The following is a 17,078-nucleotide window of genomic DNA, read 5'->3' on the forward strand; positions in this document are numbered from 1 at the left end:
CACACAATAATTAAACATTTGCAAATCATGTTTAGTTGGTTGAGCTACAGCCAGTGGCTGTTTAATGCTCTAAAGTGGTTCCCAATGTGGGGCCCATGCACCACAAGGGGGCAATTTGATTTTTAATGGGGGCAATTGGAACCTTATTTAAACCAAGTTAATGGCCTTTTAGGCTACCTCTGCGTGAGTAGGAGTTAACCTTTTGTATATTAAGAATTATATGTCAAGGGGGAGGCATCAGGATTTTAAAGATGCTTAGGTGGGATATGGTCAAAAAAGTTTGGGAACCATTGCAACAATAGGCCACAATTGTCAATGTACAACACCTTAAGGCAAAGCAAAATAAATCACATTATGGCTTCATTAATCAGGTCACTGTATACAGTCTGGAGGGTAAATTGATATAGTATCTCCTGCCCACTTTCTTTTTAATTCTTATGCCCTTGTTATTTTTCCAGTCTGAAGCAACAAACTTCATTTCAGCTTAGATCAACAGTAATATATTAGGGAAGGATTTCCTGCTGCAAACTTAAAGCTTCCCAAATCAAGTGCAATGTCTGAATTAAAGATAAAAATAAATACATCTACTAGGATATGGATTAGAGCATAGGGAATTTATTCAGGAAATATGGCGAACATAGGCTATATTTATATATAGGCTATATAAATATGGCAAAATGGGCTATATTTATGTACTACACACTTATAATTTCTGCATCTACGGTCCTGCCCAAAGTAAATCAATCCCATTACCATTATTTTCAGAACAATTAATTTTGATTGCAATTATCTAAAGCACATCTAGAGCAATGAAATGTGCTTAGCCAGATAACACTGGAAATAACTTGTTCAGTTTAATGAGATTTAGAGATTAGCAGTTTTCGCTAAACTTGGAATTTTGTTACGATCGCACTGCTGATGACTTATTCCTTATTCTCCACACAAATACTTATTTGATTACACTTTACCATATTCTTCCTTCAAGAAACATATCATTGGGAGCGTGTGTGTGTGTGTTTTGCCATGCCTTTCCCAAGTTTAGAACCACAGCAACCCTATCCGGCAGGCTGAGCAAAAAGTTTCCCAAGTAATCCTCATCACAATGTAGGGATTTGAAATGCCATTTAATTAGTTTGTGCTGTTCTGATAACTGTTAGGCAATATGCTATTTTACTGTCACAAGTCGGTTATTTCACTGAATTAATTAACCAAATGTTCCAACTTGATTGTTTCATTACTATAAAAAGTAAAACCCTTCTACCTTATGATATTTCAATGGTGTCTTAATTAGCCCCCCAGGGAATCATCTTGACAACATGAAGTACCCTCCATAGAGGAGGACACATGGAATAATATGGCTGTCATTTCTCACCTTTTCTGGGCTCAATAGGATGGCAGAGGAACCGGTGAGTCAATCGGCTAAGATCCAGTATGTATACATTCCTTCTCAATTGGTTTCGGAAGCAGTAAAGGGGAGAGAAGCTGGCTGGGTTTGCATAAATGCACTTTTGTATATTAGCCACGGCTTGCCTCTCCATTTATTAAATAAGCCATAATTGGATGGGTTCACTAACGTGCCAAGCTGTTGATCCTGTCTTTGAAAACACAATGCCCAACACAAATCAAGCAAATGTCATTATGGATCAGTAATACAATATGTGAAGTCAACTGATCACTTAGCTGAAGTAGTTAAAAGGATTTTAATCCATGGTAAAAGAAGGAAAAGATCCTCTCCCAGATATAGTGGTTGGTTATCTCTGCTTAATGCCTGTGGAGGATCCACCAGCTTCTCAGATGATCACCAGTGTTCCCTCTAATTTTTTAGGGGGTGGGGGGTGGAAAAGTATAGTGTCTGAGCGGCAGTCCCTTTGGGACTGGGCAGCACAGAAATAATAAATAAACAAACAAACAAACAAACAAACAAAAAACCCACCCTGTTTTGCCTCAGAGAATTTCAAAATAAAATACTGTACTGTGTGTCTATAACAGTGAGCTCATAATAGGGCAACTCTATCAATATCAAAATGCCACTTAATTAGTTGAGCTAGTTTCAAACTAGATTTTGATTTTCTTTCTCTCTTCCTTACTCCCATTCTTTTTCTTTCTCTTTTCCTTCCTCTCTTTTTTCTATCTGTTTCTCTCTCTTCCTCTCTCTCTCCTTCCCTCTCACTCTTTCCCTCTCGGTTTCTGGGCAGGTTTGGAAAACTCTGAGTTGATGATGATTTTTAAGTGAGCGATTGCTCACTGCTCAGCTTAGAGGGAACTATGATGATCACTATTAAATGTTGGCATCAATAGGAAGGTCTTAATATGTCATCAAATCCCAAATTCTTAAGTTTGGAGCAAATAACCCCCCCCCCTCCAATTTCTGGGTAATTTATGGGACAATCCTGTTAGGCATATCTCCTACTACTGGCAACTGTATACAAATTCCTTCATATATTTTTTTAAAAAATAATGTTTAGGCATAATTGTTTATGCTTCCTCCAGGTGGCATACAGATTCCACAATTCTTGATGGGCCTCTGCCCTGATCCATTATGGATTACCTGTTCTAATTATGCATTTAACCAACCAACATTTTGATTAATATGTTAATATTAATATGCTTAGTCAATTCCATCACAACTTCACTTTGTTTATAATGAACTGGTTATTTAAGGACTAAAAAGGCCATCTCCCTTGCTGGAACTGTGTAAAGGGCTATGTATGGTTAGCCCGTAACCAGTAAAACCTCTGAACTCATTCATAAACAGAGCAAACTGATATTCATTTATCTGAAATTAAAAAAAAAAACACAACCTATCAGAGGCCTATGGCTTCCTGTGGTAGAAGTCAAGTCAAGGTGGACCTGGCTAAATCGCTTGTATAAATTGGGTCTCCGTGCATTTATACTTAAAGAAAGCTTGAGTAGCCAATGGAAAAGTTGTACTGTCTTGGAAAAATTAGGATGTTGAGATTGTGTTATTAAGAAACCAACGAAATTCACCCTATGGAACCAATGCTCGGAGTTTCTTTGTGAGTTTAGGAGGGAAAGCAATGGGACCAATGTTGCTTAGACAGAAGTTGGTTACTTTAATTGTTGAGTCCTGTCCTTTGCTCCTGCAGTTCTCCTACTTCTTCCTTCTGGGTTTGGTAGCTTATCCCAGCTTCTACTATATCCTGCGTTGGATCCTGGTTCACATCTGGAAAATGGAGTTCTGCTTTGCCGTCTATGTAACCACCAGGTGGGAGGCTCCCTGCAAACCTAGAAGAACCACAGGCTCAAAGACTAGGGGAGAAAATCCCTCGCGGCTCTTCCAGGAACATCTACCCACCCAACCTGGCCACTTCTACCCATCCCTGTTTTACCAAAACCAGCATGCTACAATGCTCACAGTCAGCCATAAGGTGTCACTGCCGATTTAGTTATTTCCTCGTGGCAGCCAATCGCTCTTTTACCTATCAAAGCTTGTACCAGGGTCACCTCTTAGCAGGTGGAGGATTATCCCTTAATGCACAAGGGAGGAGGGAGGGAAACGGGTTAACTGCCCCATAGTCTCTTTTCCAATCCTCTACAAAACTGAGCTGAGATTATAGGCTTAGCCAAATTTCCAGCGATCCTGCCAGAGAAGGGAAGAGGCAGAGGAAGTTAGGCTTTGGTGTTGCAGGGGTTAAATGATGATGCCTGATTAGCTGCCTTGGAAAAGGGGGAGCAATGCTCAACCGGCTTCCAGAGGGAAAGAAGCAACGGATTAACTTAGCGGATTCTGACACGGGATGTTAAGGATGCCGATGTTGAGGACTCCAACCAGATCTCTCTGAGAGATTCCCAAACCTCCCGCTCAACCTTCCAATCCTGAGACAGATCCATCCTACCCAGCTTTCTCCCCCCCCCCCCCCAACTGGCAGGGGCTCCACCATCCTTCTCCACCCATGCATAGATCTCATCTCCCGTCTCCCACCATGCCTTGCAATCTGGGCCCTGAGCTTCTTTAGGCTGTGATTATTCAACGCTGAGCTGTGCTACCCTGCTCTTCTTTCTGCGGGTCCATCTGCACAGCGCAGTCCACTGTCTCTTTAAGTTGCTCCCGCACTGTGCTGACAGCTGCTCCCCCTCCCTCCCTCCCTCCCTCCTTCCCCCGACTGTGTCTCTCTCTGTGTCTGTCACAGCAGCTCTGCTAGGGACCAACCCTCCCACCGCCATCCCCCCTTCCCTCTCCATCCCCCCTCGCCCCCTGGGGGACCATGAGCTTTCCTCGTGGACACCCGGAGGGATCCCAGCCCCACTGACCCTCCCCATCTTCCGCTCTGCCCTCCTTCCTCCTCCTCCTCCCCCCCATCACCCCAACCCTGCAGCCTGAGCGAGATGTTTCACGCCTTGGTAGCAGGGACCATTGTCTTTCCTGGCCTCTTCCTGTTGTCCAAAAACGGCCTCAAGTGGCTACCGGGCCTGCGATGGGAGGAGGCTGACGCGGTCATCATCTCAGCCAGGTAACCAGGGATGCAGGAGGGGATGCCAGCAGGAACTAGCAGTCCAGAGGGTGGGAAGGAAGGAGGGCTGGCAGAAGGCCTCGAGGATGAGCTGCTGGGCACCTTGATTTTTGTAGGTTTGTTACTTTGATGTGGGTGGGTTTAAGGAAAAGGGGGGGACCGTGGCTCCTGGGGGGATGGAATGGGAAGGGTGAGGGTTTTTTGGAAGGGGAGTGGTGTCCTCATCCTTAGCAAGCTTTCCTGGTAGCTGCAAAAGTAGAGGTTAAAGCCGGAAGCCAATTCTTGGACTGGCTGGGAATAGAGTAGGGTGCATTGAGTTTCAAACTCTCTTGGACCTGTACGGGATCTCTATAAATAGAAAACTGTCCAGGATTTTCTGGAAGAAGCATTGTATTGAGGTCGTGAGCTAGTTGATGTTCCTAGTATCCCACAGTGGGAGTGGGATCATTGTAGGAAAAGCAACCAACACAGTGAAAGCCGAAAGGGTGTCACTGCTGCCTCTTGATAACCCAACAGTAGTGATAACTCAAGAAAGTCAAGCCTTAGCTGGGTATATTGAGCCTAGAATCGAGGTGTCCCCAAATGGGTTATTGGAGTCACTGTAAGTTTATTATGCTGCAAATTAAAGTGCCCGCAGCTCGGCACTCCAAAACAGAAATTATTTCGAAAATTGAAGTATTTCAAAGAGCTAGATGTTTTGTTTGGGTGTAGTAAGAGATGCTTTTTAAAAAAAGTGCCATGTAGTGAAAACCCCAGGGATGTCTTCTAAAATGGGGTGGGAGGACACTCAATTGCCCTCATCGCTTAGGATGTTTTTTTTAAGTATCAAAGCCTCTCTATTGACTGACTTCTGGAATTACTTGAGAACGTAGCAGGATCAACGGGCAGCTGAACCCTTTAGCCATTGCTACTTATCTCCAAATATATCCAGCCAATGGCAGTTGTTATGGGATGGTGGAAGATGTGTGGGTTGGGATTAAAGCTGTTGGTCAAGGCTGGCAGAGTTCTGGAGCAATATAATAATCCAGGGCAGCTGCCAGAACATCACATTGGGATTGAGAACTACTGTTTGGGCCTCATACCTTCTGACCTAGTGCTGGAATCCATGAGAAAAGGAAAAAGAAACAACAGTTACTTAAACTTCTTACCATTTCCCATTCTCCTGTCACAGATTGGTCTCCTCAATTCAGGCCATCATGGCTTCCACCGTTGGCTACATCATCTCCACATCTTGCAAGCACATTATCGATGACCAGTAAGTCAGTATTTATGGTGTAATGCCAGGGCAGCACTGTGGTGCAGTAATCTCATTCCCACCCCAATCGCATCTCTACCTTATTTTCTGAGTGCAGCTCAACCAGCATCTTGGCAAGGTCACACTACTGAGAAACCTGATACCTGCGCCAGGAGTGGCACCAAATTTAGAACAGGATGACAGTGACATGTTCCAAGCAGATGTACCGCAATGAGTAGGCTGGGATCAGGAAGCTTTGGAGCAGGGCAGAGAGTTTGGGGCCACCAACAGGAGTGCTATGGTCGATAGCAGTGTAGGGCGAAGCACTGAGTTGTGGACCCCGAGAAAGCGTGTTCAGGACGCTGTTCCGAAAAGTGGTGTTTTGGAGTTATGGGAGTAGTGGAGACTAGAAGCTTTGCATATAAAGATTGCACCCATCACAAAACTTAATAGAGGTGTTAGCACAAGTAAGACAAAAGTAGCAGGAGGGCAGATTCCTAGCCTTGTTGAACAATAATGCGCTGTCCATGGTGCTGAGGGGGGAGACACACACACCTCCATGTGCCTCTGGATTGGTACTCTTTCAGCACCATGGACAGCCCCACTCAAGCTATACAGCAAGTCTTCCCACTCCAGTCCTGTACTGTATTCCTAAATCCTGATACAATATATATGGGAGAGGTGATTTCCACAATATGTGCTGGAAATAAGCTCCAGGATCAGATTTGTCAGTCACTCTGGCTTCTGGGAGGGCTGCCAGACCTCAGTTTCTGCAGAATCCAATTTGGCAGTAGGGCAGTTCTGCAGGACAAGGAGGATTGGAAACGCAGCACAAGTCTACACTGAGGAACTCTGAGGACAGGGGAGGGTAGATATGAAGGGTTTGGGGTGGCTGTAAAGATATGGCACGGAGGTGTCGCCGGATCTATTTCCATCATATCCTTTCTTGGATTTTTCTCTCTCCCAAGGATAGTTTAGTTTCTCATTAATGAATTTAGTTGGGATTAATTCCCTCCCTGGGTGATGTTAGATAGGCATGTGGGAGCAGCAGAGGGAATTAGACCAAAGGAACAGCTGCTTCCGTTGCTGATTTGCATTCTGTGTATGTGTAATTAAGTTTTATTGGGCAGCCAGTGACGAGGAGCTCCAGGGCCCTTAAGGTGAGGAGGAGGTTAAAACAGAGGGAAGTTGGGTTGTTGGATCCTCTGCCATGAGCTCTGATTGGATGTGCATAGAAGGAGGGAGCTATGAGATAAGACTTCTCTTAAGGACGTGAAAGCTACCTCAGCATTTTTATTTTCACAAAGATATCACAGTGCCCCTTACACAGCAAATCTCCTTCTGGGGAATAATTTATTTATTTATTTATTTATTCAATGTTTACGCCGCCCTTCTCCTTAGACTCAGGGCAGCTTACAACAAGTTAGCAATAGCACTTTTTTTTAACAGAGCTAGGCTATTGCCCCCACAATCCGGGTCCTCATTTTACCCACCTCAGAAGGATGGAAGGCTGAGTCAACCTTGAGCCGGTGATGAGATTTGAACCGCTGACCTTCAGATCTACAAGTCAGCTTCAGTGGCACTCTACCTGCTGTGCCACCCCGGCTCATAATGGGAGGTTTCCCTGGCAACGTTTCAACACTTTTGAAGTATCCTCTTCATTGACCCTCCTACCTAAAACGCAAGAAAGAACGCTTCCTATGTCGGTCTTTCAGCATGGAAATCAAATTCTGCTGTACCCATCCTCAAAGGATACAGCCCAGTCCTCCCGAAAGTGCTTCAGATGCCAAATGCCGTACTTTTTCTTATACATCTGGACTCCACAAGGACGTTTGAGCTTATATCCTGCATTGCACTGCTGCTTTGGCATTTGGCCTAATCACCTTGCATGGAGCAGAGCGTATCGTCAGCAGAAATGTTTGGGAGACAGGGAGAGGTAGCAGAGAGAGCTGAGCAAGGGATACGATGGTTAAGAAGTTGGTTCCTGTCTTTAAAGAAACCCTGTTTTATTTATCTTTATTTCAGCTGCTCTTATAGCATTTTCAAAAATGAGCCCTGACCAAGGAATTTTTTTAAAAAAAAAAAAATCAACCCTGTATTTTAAACCATTTTAAGTAGAATGAGACTAAGTCCAATGTTCTGAATTGACATGAATCTCGGTGCCTTTTTATACAGTTGGTGGGTTTTTAAGCAAAGTCGAAAGCACGGGTCCCAGGCAGATGCTAGCAAAAGCCAAGGCATCCTGTACATAAAGAGAGTAATATGGTGGGATCTATCAAATAGGGAGGAATTACTATTAGTATACCTCTCCTAGGTGCAGCAGTGTCTGTAGTACCTTAGAAATAAGGTGAAGCAGGTTAAAACTGGAGATAAACCACTTTTGCTCTAGGAGGGAAAGTTTGTGATCAGGATCAGGAAGGAAAGGAGGGAGGGAGAGAGAGGGAGAGAGAGATGTGAGCAAGGCAGAATCTATGTTACCAATGTCCTTGGGAGTGGAGCGTATCAGCACACCATCAATTCCTCATTGATTGTGGCCTTGAGTCCATTCCAAAGGGGCGGAGAATGTCCTGCTCTTTGCTCGTGGCTCAAGCTATCTGCAGGGATTACTAGGTCTATTAGCTGCTTATAGTCAGGCGGTAGGGAAAGCAAGTAGGATGCTTGGCTGCATAGCTGGAAGAGGGAGATTGTGATCCCGCTGTATAGAGTGCTGGTGAGACCACATTTGGAATACTGTGTTCAGTTCTGGAGACCTCACCTACAAAAAGATATTGACAAAATTGAACGGGTCCAAAGACGGGCTACAAGAATGGTGGAAGGTCTTAAGCATAAAACGTATCAGGAAAGACTTCATGAACTCAATCTGTATAGTCTGGGGGACAGAAGGAAAAGGGGGGACATGATCGAAACATTTAAATATGTTAAAGGGTTAAATAAGGTTCAGGAGGGAAGTGTTTTTAATAGGAAAGTGAACACAAGAACAAGGGGACACAATCTGAAGTTAGTTGGGGGAAAGATCAAAAGCAACATGAGAAAATATTATTTTACTGAAAGAGTAGTAGATCCTTGGAACAAACTTCCAGCAGGCGTGGTAGATAAATCCACAGTAACTGAATTTAAACATGCCTGGGATAAACATATATCCATCCTAAGATAAAATACAGAAAATAGTATAAGGGCAGACTAGATGGACCATGAGGTCTTTTTCTGCCGTCAGACTTCTATGTTTCTATATTCCTTTGCCCCTTTTCACCTCCTGCAGGCACTGGCTGACTGCCAACTACACCCAGTTTGCAGTCCCTTACTTCATCTACGACATCTACGCTATGTTCCTGTGCTATTGGCACAGGTACCAGGTCAAAGGGCACGAGTCGAGATGCGTTGAGACCCGGACGCTGAACACCGCCATCCGTGCCTACTTGCACAAGGAATTGCTGATGGTGATTCACCATCTTTTCATGGTGTTGGTTTGCTTCCCTGTGTCTGTGGTGAGTGGGACCAGGGACGGAGGGGGGGGGGACGATGGGGGCAGGACGACCCGTGTGCAGAGATGAGGATGGGAAGAGAAGGGATGGGCTATGGGTCCATGCAACAGAAGCTGCAAACGCAGATGCTGTGCTTTAGAAGATGGTGCCACACATGCCCAGGTCTGTCATGCTTATCCCTTTCCTCCCTTCAGCTGTGGCGTCAAGGCAAAGGTGACTTCTTTCTGGGTTGTATGTTGATGGCTGAACTCAGCACCCCTTTTGTCTGCCTTGGGAAGGTCCTCATCCTGGTGAGTAACACCTGCCACTGAGCTTCTCTTGGGGAGCCAGGGAAAGAGAAAGGTTCGGATTGGTTTATTACCTTGGTGTGCATCACAGGTAGTTAGCCATCAACTAATAACCACAGGTAGTCCTCAACTTAAGCAAATCAATAAATAAGCGTCGTAAAATGGGGCAAAGCTCACTTTAAAAATGTCTCACACAAAGTTTGGGCACACAAACTCTTTGTGTGTCTAAGTGAGAATTTTTTAAAGTGAGCTTTGCCCCATTTTGCGATTTTTATTTATTTTTTATGTAATTAAATTTGTGTGCTGCCCATTCCCCAGGGGCTCAGGGCGGCTTACAACAATAGGAATAATGAAACAATGTAAACAATTAATAACAATAATATTATTGATTGAGTAATACATAGGGTTTTTAGCTATAATTTTTTTTCAATTTATTAGATTTGTACTGTACGCTGTGTTTTTATATTTACTCTGTGAGCTGCCACGAGGTTTTGGAGAAGGGTGGCATACAAATCTAATTAATAGTAGTAGTAGTAATGATAATAGTAATAATAATAATAATAGGAGTAATAGGAGTAATAATAATAATAATAATAATAATAATAATAATAATAATAATAATACCATGCAAAACCTCATTCATGCAGTCTCGCTACATTGTACATCCCAATTCATGCCTAATTGGGGCCAGAATCATGGCCCCCAGGTCTGCCGGCAGAGCCAGGTTTTCAAGGCTTTCCAGAAAGCCAGTAGGATGAGGACAGTAGGAACCTCGGAGGGTAGTTGGGTCTAGAGAGCAGGAGCCACCACAGAGAAGGCCCTCCCCCATGGCCCCCCCAACCGGCACTGCTTAGTCGATGGGACGTGGCGAAGGCCAACCCTAGTGATCTAATCAGTCACTGGGACTATGTGGCAGGAGACGGTCCCATAAATAGTCTGGTCCTAAGCCCTTTTTCGTGCCACATTTGTTAAGTGAATCACTGTAGTTGCTGAATTACTAACACAGTTGTTAAGTGGATCTGGCTTCCCTTTGGCTCTGCTTGTCAGAAGGTCACAAAAGGGGATCACATGATCCCAGGAAATACTGCAACCATCATAAATGTTTATGTCCAAGTGTAATTCACGTGACCACGAGGATGCTGCAGCGATCATAACTGTGAAAAACGACCGTAAGTCACTTTGTTCAGTGATGTTGTAACTTTGAACAGTTCACTAAATGAACTGTTGCAAGTCCTGCACTGACTCAGGGATCGTTCAAAGCTATAACCGCACTGAAAAAGAATGGCTTACAATCATTGTGGCATCCCCAGAGTCACCCGATCAGATTTGGGGCTCTTGGCAGCTGACATGTGTTTACGATAGTTGCAGTGTCTTAAAGTTGCGTAACCGCATTTGCAACCTTCCCAGCTGGCTTCCATTTAAGTGAAGTCAGTGGGAGAAGCCAGAGTCCTTCAATGGCTGTGTCATTCACTTGACAACGGCAGTGAATTTTCTTAACAACCATGGCAAAAAATGGTTGCAAAATGAGGTGTGATTCAATTAACAACCCCCTTGCTTAGCAACAGAAATCCTGGTCCTAACTGTGGTCATAAGTCGAGGATTCCCTGTATAGGTTTTATATACTGGCTGTTTGGTTTGTGGACACTTTAGATCAATCTTTCTCAACCTTTCTAATGCTGCAACCCCTTAATACAGCTATTCATGTTGTGGTGACCCCCAACCATAAGTCTAGCGCCAATTCTCCCAACAGAGCTTTAAGCTGATTGGCAAGAAGGTCAGAGGGACACCCTCACTGTAAATGGATGATTCGTCGGATTGTAAAAATATGTTCCAATATGCCAGAATAATTCCTAACACAATGGGAAATTTGTCTTTTCCCCAGGTCTTAGGCGACCCCTATGAAAGGGTCGTTCGATCCCCAAGGGGGTCCCGAACCTCCAGGTTGAGAACTACTATTTTAGATGGTGTTTTATTGATCAGATGCCCAAAGTCACTAGGATTAAGATCGGAGACCCTAGATAACTAAATAACTCATCACCTCGAGGTTCGACTACTGTAACGCTCTCTACATGGGGCTACCTTTGAAAAGTGTTCGGAAACTTCAGATCGTGCAGAATGCAGCTGCGAGAGCAATCATGGGCTTCCCTAAATATGCCCATGTCACACCAACACTCCGCAGTTTGCATTGGTTGCCGATCAGTTTCCGGTCACAATTCAAAGTATTGGTTATGACCTATAAAGCTCTTCATGGCACCGGGCCAGATTATCTCCAGGACCGCCTTCTGCCGCACGAATCCCAGCGACCGGTTAGGTCCCACAGAGTGGGCCTCCTCCGGGTCCCGTCAACTAAACAATGTCGTTTGGCGGGACCCAGGGGAAAAGCCTTCTCTGTGGCGGCCCCGGCCCTCTGGAACCAACTCCCCCCAGAGATTAGAATAGCCCCCACCCTTCTTGCCTTTCCTAAGCTCCTTAAAACCCACCTCTGTCGTCAGGCATGGGGGAACTGAGATATTCTTTCCCCCTAGGCTTCTACAATTTACGCATGGTATGTTTGTATGTATGATTGGTGTTTTAGTATTGGATTGTCACATGCTGTTTTTATCACTGTTGTTAGCCGCCCCGAATCCACGTAGAGGGGCGGCATACAAATCCAATAGATAGATAGATAGATAGATAGATAGATAGATAGATAGATAGATAGATAGATAGAGAGAGAGAGAGAGAGAGAGAGAGAGAGAGAGAGAGAGAGAGAGAGAGAGAGAGAGAGAAAGAAAGAAAGAAAGAAAGAAAGAAAGAAAGAAAGAAAGAAAGAAAGAAAGACATAATGGAAAGGCCGAAGAGTTAGCCAGCCCTGTCCTGAATTTGCCTTTCAACTCTCTTTTTCTCCCTCTCTCCGCAGTACAAGCAGCAGCACACCCTTCTCCACAAGGTGAATGGCATGGCCATGCTAGTCACATTCTTCTTCTGCCGCATCCTGCTCTTTCCATACATGTACTGGGTATATGGGCAGTATGCTGGCCTGCCCTTCTACCGTGTGCCCTTCTCCATCCCTGCCGAGTACAACTTGGGATCGGCCATCCTCATGGCTCCCCAGATATACTGGTTTGGCCTCATCTGCCGTGGAGCGTTCCGTGTCATCTGTGCCAGGGGTACCACCAAGGAACAAGTGTTGCGAAACGGGCACAGGTTGGATACCCAGGCACTGGACTAATGGCTCTCTTGCCCCCCTCCCTCAGCCGCAAACGGACAAGCCGCCTTTTCCCCCTATGACTTATTTATTGGGGTGATGGGAGGGAGGTGGGGAAGCTGGCTGCTATGCCAAAAGGGAAAATGGGAGGGTCTGGGAAGGGGGTGGTGGTGGTGGTCTCAAAGGAAGGTCTTTAGAGGGCATAAAACCAAAGTATTCCTTGGTTTGCTACGTGGAAATCCTTTGCCCTCTAAATTTGCAATGCTGTCGATGTTTTGAAATGTCTATGAGTTGGGTAGGGTTTGAACCAGAGAGTAGTCCTAAGCCAAAGGGGATACTATCTATATTGGGGAGATGTTCGTAACTGTGGCACTCCACATCAAAGAATCCACTGGATGTGGGCCTGCAGAGCAAAACCAGGTTTCTAGTGTATCGGGGTTCTGCCGAGCTGACGAACGCATAGTGGTTATTGCTTGCTGGACTATGATTAGATGACCTAAGATTTCCTGAGTACTGCTAGCCAAGGAGAGACCCGTGTGGCTTGCATGGGGGCGATACTATTACCCGAAAGCAGGGGTTATATACCGCTGGGTAGGAAGATTAAGTCAAACTCTCCCCAATCCTATTTCCTTTAGATTTGCAGAATCTCTATCACATGTAAACACGATGGAGAAATAATACTGGGTTTGGATTGCCCTCACACCAGGCAGCAATAGGGGGAATCTATCAGCAGAATTAGTTATATTTGTAGAATAACCAATAAGGATCTTTTCTTTTTTTTTTTGGATGCTAGTAAAATAACATGGTCTTCAGTATTACTGGAATGTCATCTACCCAGGATATTTAATTCATTCATATGTGGGTGTGGGTGTGATCTCACACACAAACGCGCGCGCACACGCTCTGTAGCAAGATGATCAGAGGGGGTGCTGCTTAAAGAACACACATGCCCCCTCCCCATAGCAATAACCGAGCAGGAGAAATGACAGCTCTCTCCTCTTCACATCTTCTCCTCTGTTTCAGCACAGATTCCCTTCACTGCTCACTCTTAGACCCCTTCCTCACTTCATAGGGCAGGAATCTAGCTGTAAATAAAGAGCAGGGGGGGGGAATGTATTTATAACCCAAGGTCTGCCAAGTATTAAAGGAGCCTTTATCTACTGTCAGTGGAGGGGATGTGTGTGTCGTTTATTAATTCCAAACTCCCTAGGTGTGTATTGCCGAGTCCTGTATTCCGATCACCCTTTCCCTAAAACCTTTGAGGACCGCATAGCTGTCTTTACAACTCTTCCCTCTTTAATCTTCTTTTATTTGTCTACTTATTTCTATCCCACCTTTATTATTTTTCACGAATGACACAAGGCGGCAAATAATAACCCAGCAGACAGCGACTCCTTCCTATTTTCCCATACAAACAATATTGTGTGTGTTGTGGGTTCAGTTTGGAGGGAGTGACCAGCCCAAAGCCATCCGCCCAGCTTTCAGGACTCAGGTGGGGCTTGAACTCGCAAATCTCCCCCACTTTCTAGCCTGAGGCGTCAATTTCCTCACCAATGAATATCTTGCAAATGCTACAAATTCAAAGGCTTTTTTACTTAACAGGAAGGACTCGTGGAAAAGCTCAGGAACTCTAGTCGTCTTCCCTAATCGCGTTGTTTACGGAAAAGCCTGAAATGGGAAAAGATGGGAAATCAGATCCTGGAGGAAATGTGTAGGCACAAAACGTGGCTGTTAACATCACCTCCCCTCCCCTCCCCACCCCCTGGGGGCAAAGGGGTTCCAGCCAGGGCCTAGCACAGTGATTTTCAACCTTTCTTGAGCCGTGGCACATTTTTTATATTTATGGAAACCCTGGGGCACATTGAGCGGGGGGGTGGGGGTGGCTAAAAAAAGTTTGAACAAAAAAAAATCCCTCTCTCTCTTCCTCCCTTTCACTCTATTTCTCTCTCCCTCCCTCTTTCTCTCCCTTCATCTTTCTTTCTCTCTCTCCATCCCTCTTTCTTCCTCTTCCTTCCTCTCTTTTTTGCTCTCTTTCTCTCTCCCTCCCTACCTCCCGCTATGTCTTTCTCTCTCTCTCCTTCCCTCCCTTTCTTGCTCTCTCTCTCTTGCTTTCTTTTTCTTGTTCTCTTTCTCTCTCTCTCTTCTCTCGCTCGCTCGCTCGCTTTCTCTCTTGCTTTCTTTCTCTCTGTCGCTTTCTTTCTCTCTTTCTTTTTCTCTCTCTTCCTTTCTCTCTCTCTCTGAGCTTCGCGGCACACCTGACCATGTCTCGCGACACACTAGTGTGCCACTGCACACTGGTTGAAAAACACTGGCTTAGCAGATGTGGGCAGGTGCAAAACTTACGCTTGGACAATCTGAAAAACAAAGAACAGCAGGATGAGGACAACGGATCCCACCAGGATGTAGCGCAGCATCTGAGGGAAGAGGCCTGGAAAAGACAAAGAAAGTGGGATTCTCATAGGCCACTAGCAGAAAAGCCCACTCTTCAGAAACAGGCTGGGAGGGTTGTTTACTGGCTTAGGATCTAACCAGCGGGAATCCTGTTAAAAAAAAAACAGGCAGGGATTTGGAGGCATAATCTATGTGTTACGTCAAGCAAGTGATCCTCCCTTGGACTTTTTTCTAATAAACGGGTTTAGAAGCCCCAACATGGGCGGGGTGGGGTGGGGTAGGGAAGAATGAGGGCTATAAAACACAGGAGGATTATTTGATTGGACTTATATGCCGCCCCTTTCCGAGGATATAACGCGTGTGGACAATTTATGCTCCTTTTAGCCCCATGGTATAATTTTCATGTTGCCTGGTTTCGATCTTTCCCAGATTCTGGCAACCCCGGAACAGTATTTCTCAACCGTAGCAATTTGAAGACGGGTGACTTCAACTCCCAGAATTCCCCAAGCAACCATGCTGACTGGGGAATTTTGGGAGTTGAAGTCCACCCATCTTCAAGCTGCCAAGGTAAGGTTGAGATATCCTGCCTTAGAGGGTATGCAAACCGCCGTCTCACTTGGAGCAATAAATTCAGGCTTTTCTCCAATAAACTTATACACAGCTAAGATCTTCTCTTTATCGGAGTCAGAGTAGTCAAACCAGGGTGCCTCATGGGACTCCGTCGTTTCATTGGCATCATGTAGTTTTTCCACAGGTGCTGTGGGCCAAAGAAATAAACACTCTCAAAGGAAAGCATTCTTGATGTCAAAGGGAAGTCACACTTCTTAAATTGGTTCATGTTATTACTCATCAAGGACAAAATATATTTCCTCCCTTACTTTTATATCTATTTTCAGAGCTGGTGGGCTAATGACTCTATTCTTCAAACAATCGTCCTTACATTCAGTCATAATTTTTATATCTATCTTCTCGCCTTTAATATTTTATGGAAGGTTTCTATTAAGCATTCAGTAACCATCCTTTGTATGATCAATTAATTGTTCCCCAGGTCTTTGTTTAAAATATGAGCAAACTTTTTTCTGACATACATATGGCCAGGAACTAATGAAAAATTGCTGAGGCTTATCATACTATTTTTTCTCCCATATGATTATATGTGGATACATCTATGTTAGTAAGCTCTAGAAGCATCTCCAATCATTCCAACATCTGTCTGGTAGTTTAAAAAAGCTTTAGCCACTTTTAAATAGTGTTAGCGCAGAGCTAAGATCCATCAAGGATTTATGTTGGAGACTCTACCTAAACACTATACGGAGGTAAAGGTTGTATCCTTGGAGAGTTATGGAATTGTATTGTGAACAGATTTTTTTCAAATGCACACAAGCTCTTAAGAAACTGCTTGAAACGTATGCTAACGTATTCACTAAGAATGGATTTATTAACAGAAAAAAAAACAGTAAAATAACCTAGGCTTTGGAGCCTAGCTTCACTCCTGGATTTTATTTGGATGATTTGTCTCTAGTTTAGTAGGTTGAATGCGATTATTTTGCCAAACTATAGTTGAACAAACCATAGCTTAGTGTTATATAAAAATCCAAACTAAGATTGAAGTTTCCTTTTAATTAGCTACCATATGCAAAAACAGGGACAACCACAAGATGGTAGCAGATCTTGCCACTGTGGCAAGATTTACTTTTGCTGCAGTAAGTGTAACTGTAGAATTATTTATTTATTTGGATTCTATTAAATTTTAGGCAAGTGGACAAAGTTGGGCAGGAGGGCCCTGGTCTCACCTTCCATTAGTTGATCAATCCATTTTTCCTGGGAGAGATTTGCAAAATCGCATAAGATGCAGAGAAACAAATGGCTCAGCATAATGCTTAAGTGTTCTCTCTCTCACATTCACACACACATACATATCTGATGACGTCACAATGCATGCTTCTCTCCCCACATTCCAGCATTCCAGCTGAGTTTTCTCCCACAACAATCAAGATTCCACCACTCCACCTATCCAGATTCCCA

At 44.4% G+C, this 17,078-nt stretch overlaps 1 protein-coding gene across 1 annotated transcript; it reads left to right on the forward strand.

Moving 5' to 3' along the window:
- Nucleotides 1-3,104: 3,104 nt before the first annotated feature.
- Nucleotides 3,105-12,686, forward strand: LOC139152953 (ceramide synthase-like). The gene is made up of 5 exons (XM_070726417.1): nucleotides 3,105-3,226; nucleotides 5,644-5,727; nucleotides 8,966-9,191; nucleotides 9,383-9,478; nucleotides 12,375-12,686. Exons 1-5 carry the CDS (start codon nucleotides 3,192-3,194, stop codon nucleotides 12,684-12,686), a joined length of 753 nt encoding a protein of 250 aa, XP_070582518.1. The 5' UTR covers nucleotides 3,105-3,191.
- The last annotated feature ends 4,392 nt before the right edge of the window (nucleotides 12,687-17,078 follow it).

Source organism: Erythrolamprus reginae, chromosome Z, assembly GCF_031021105.1.
Source record: "Erythrolamprus reginae isolate rEryReg1 chromosome Z, rEryReg1.hap1, whole genome shotgun sequence".
Taxonomy (NCBI): Eukaryota; Metazoa; Chordata; class Lepidosauria; order Squamata; family Dipsadidae; genus Erythrolamprus; species Erythrolamprus reginae.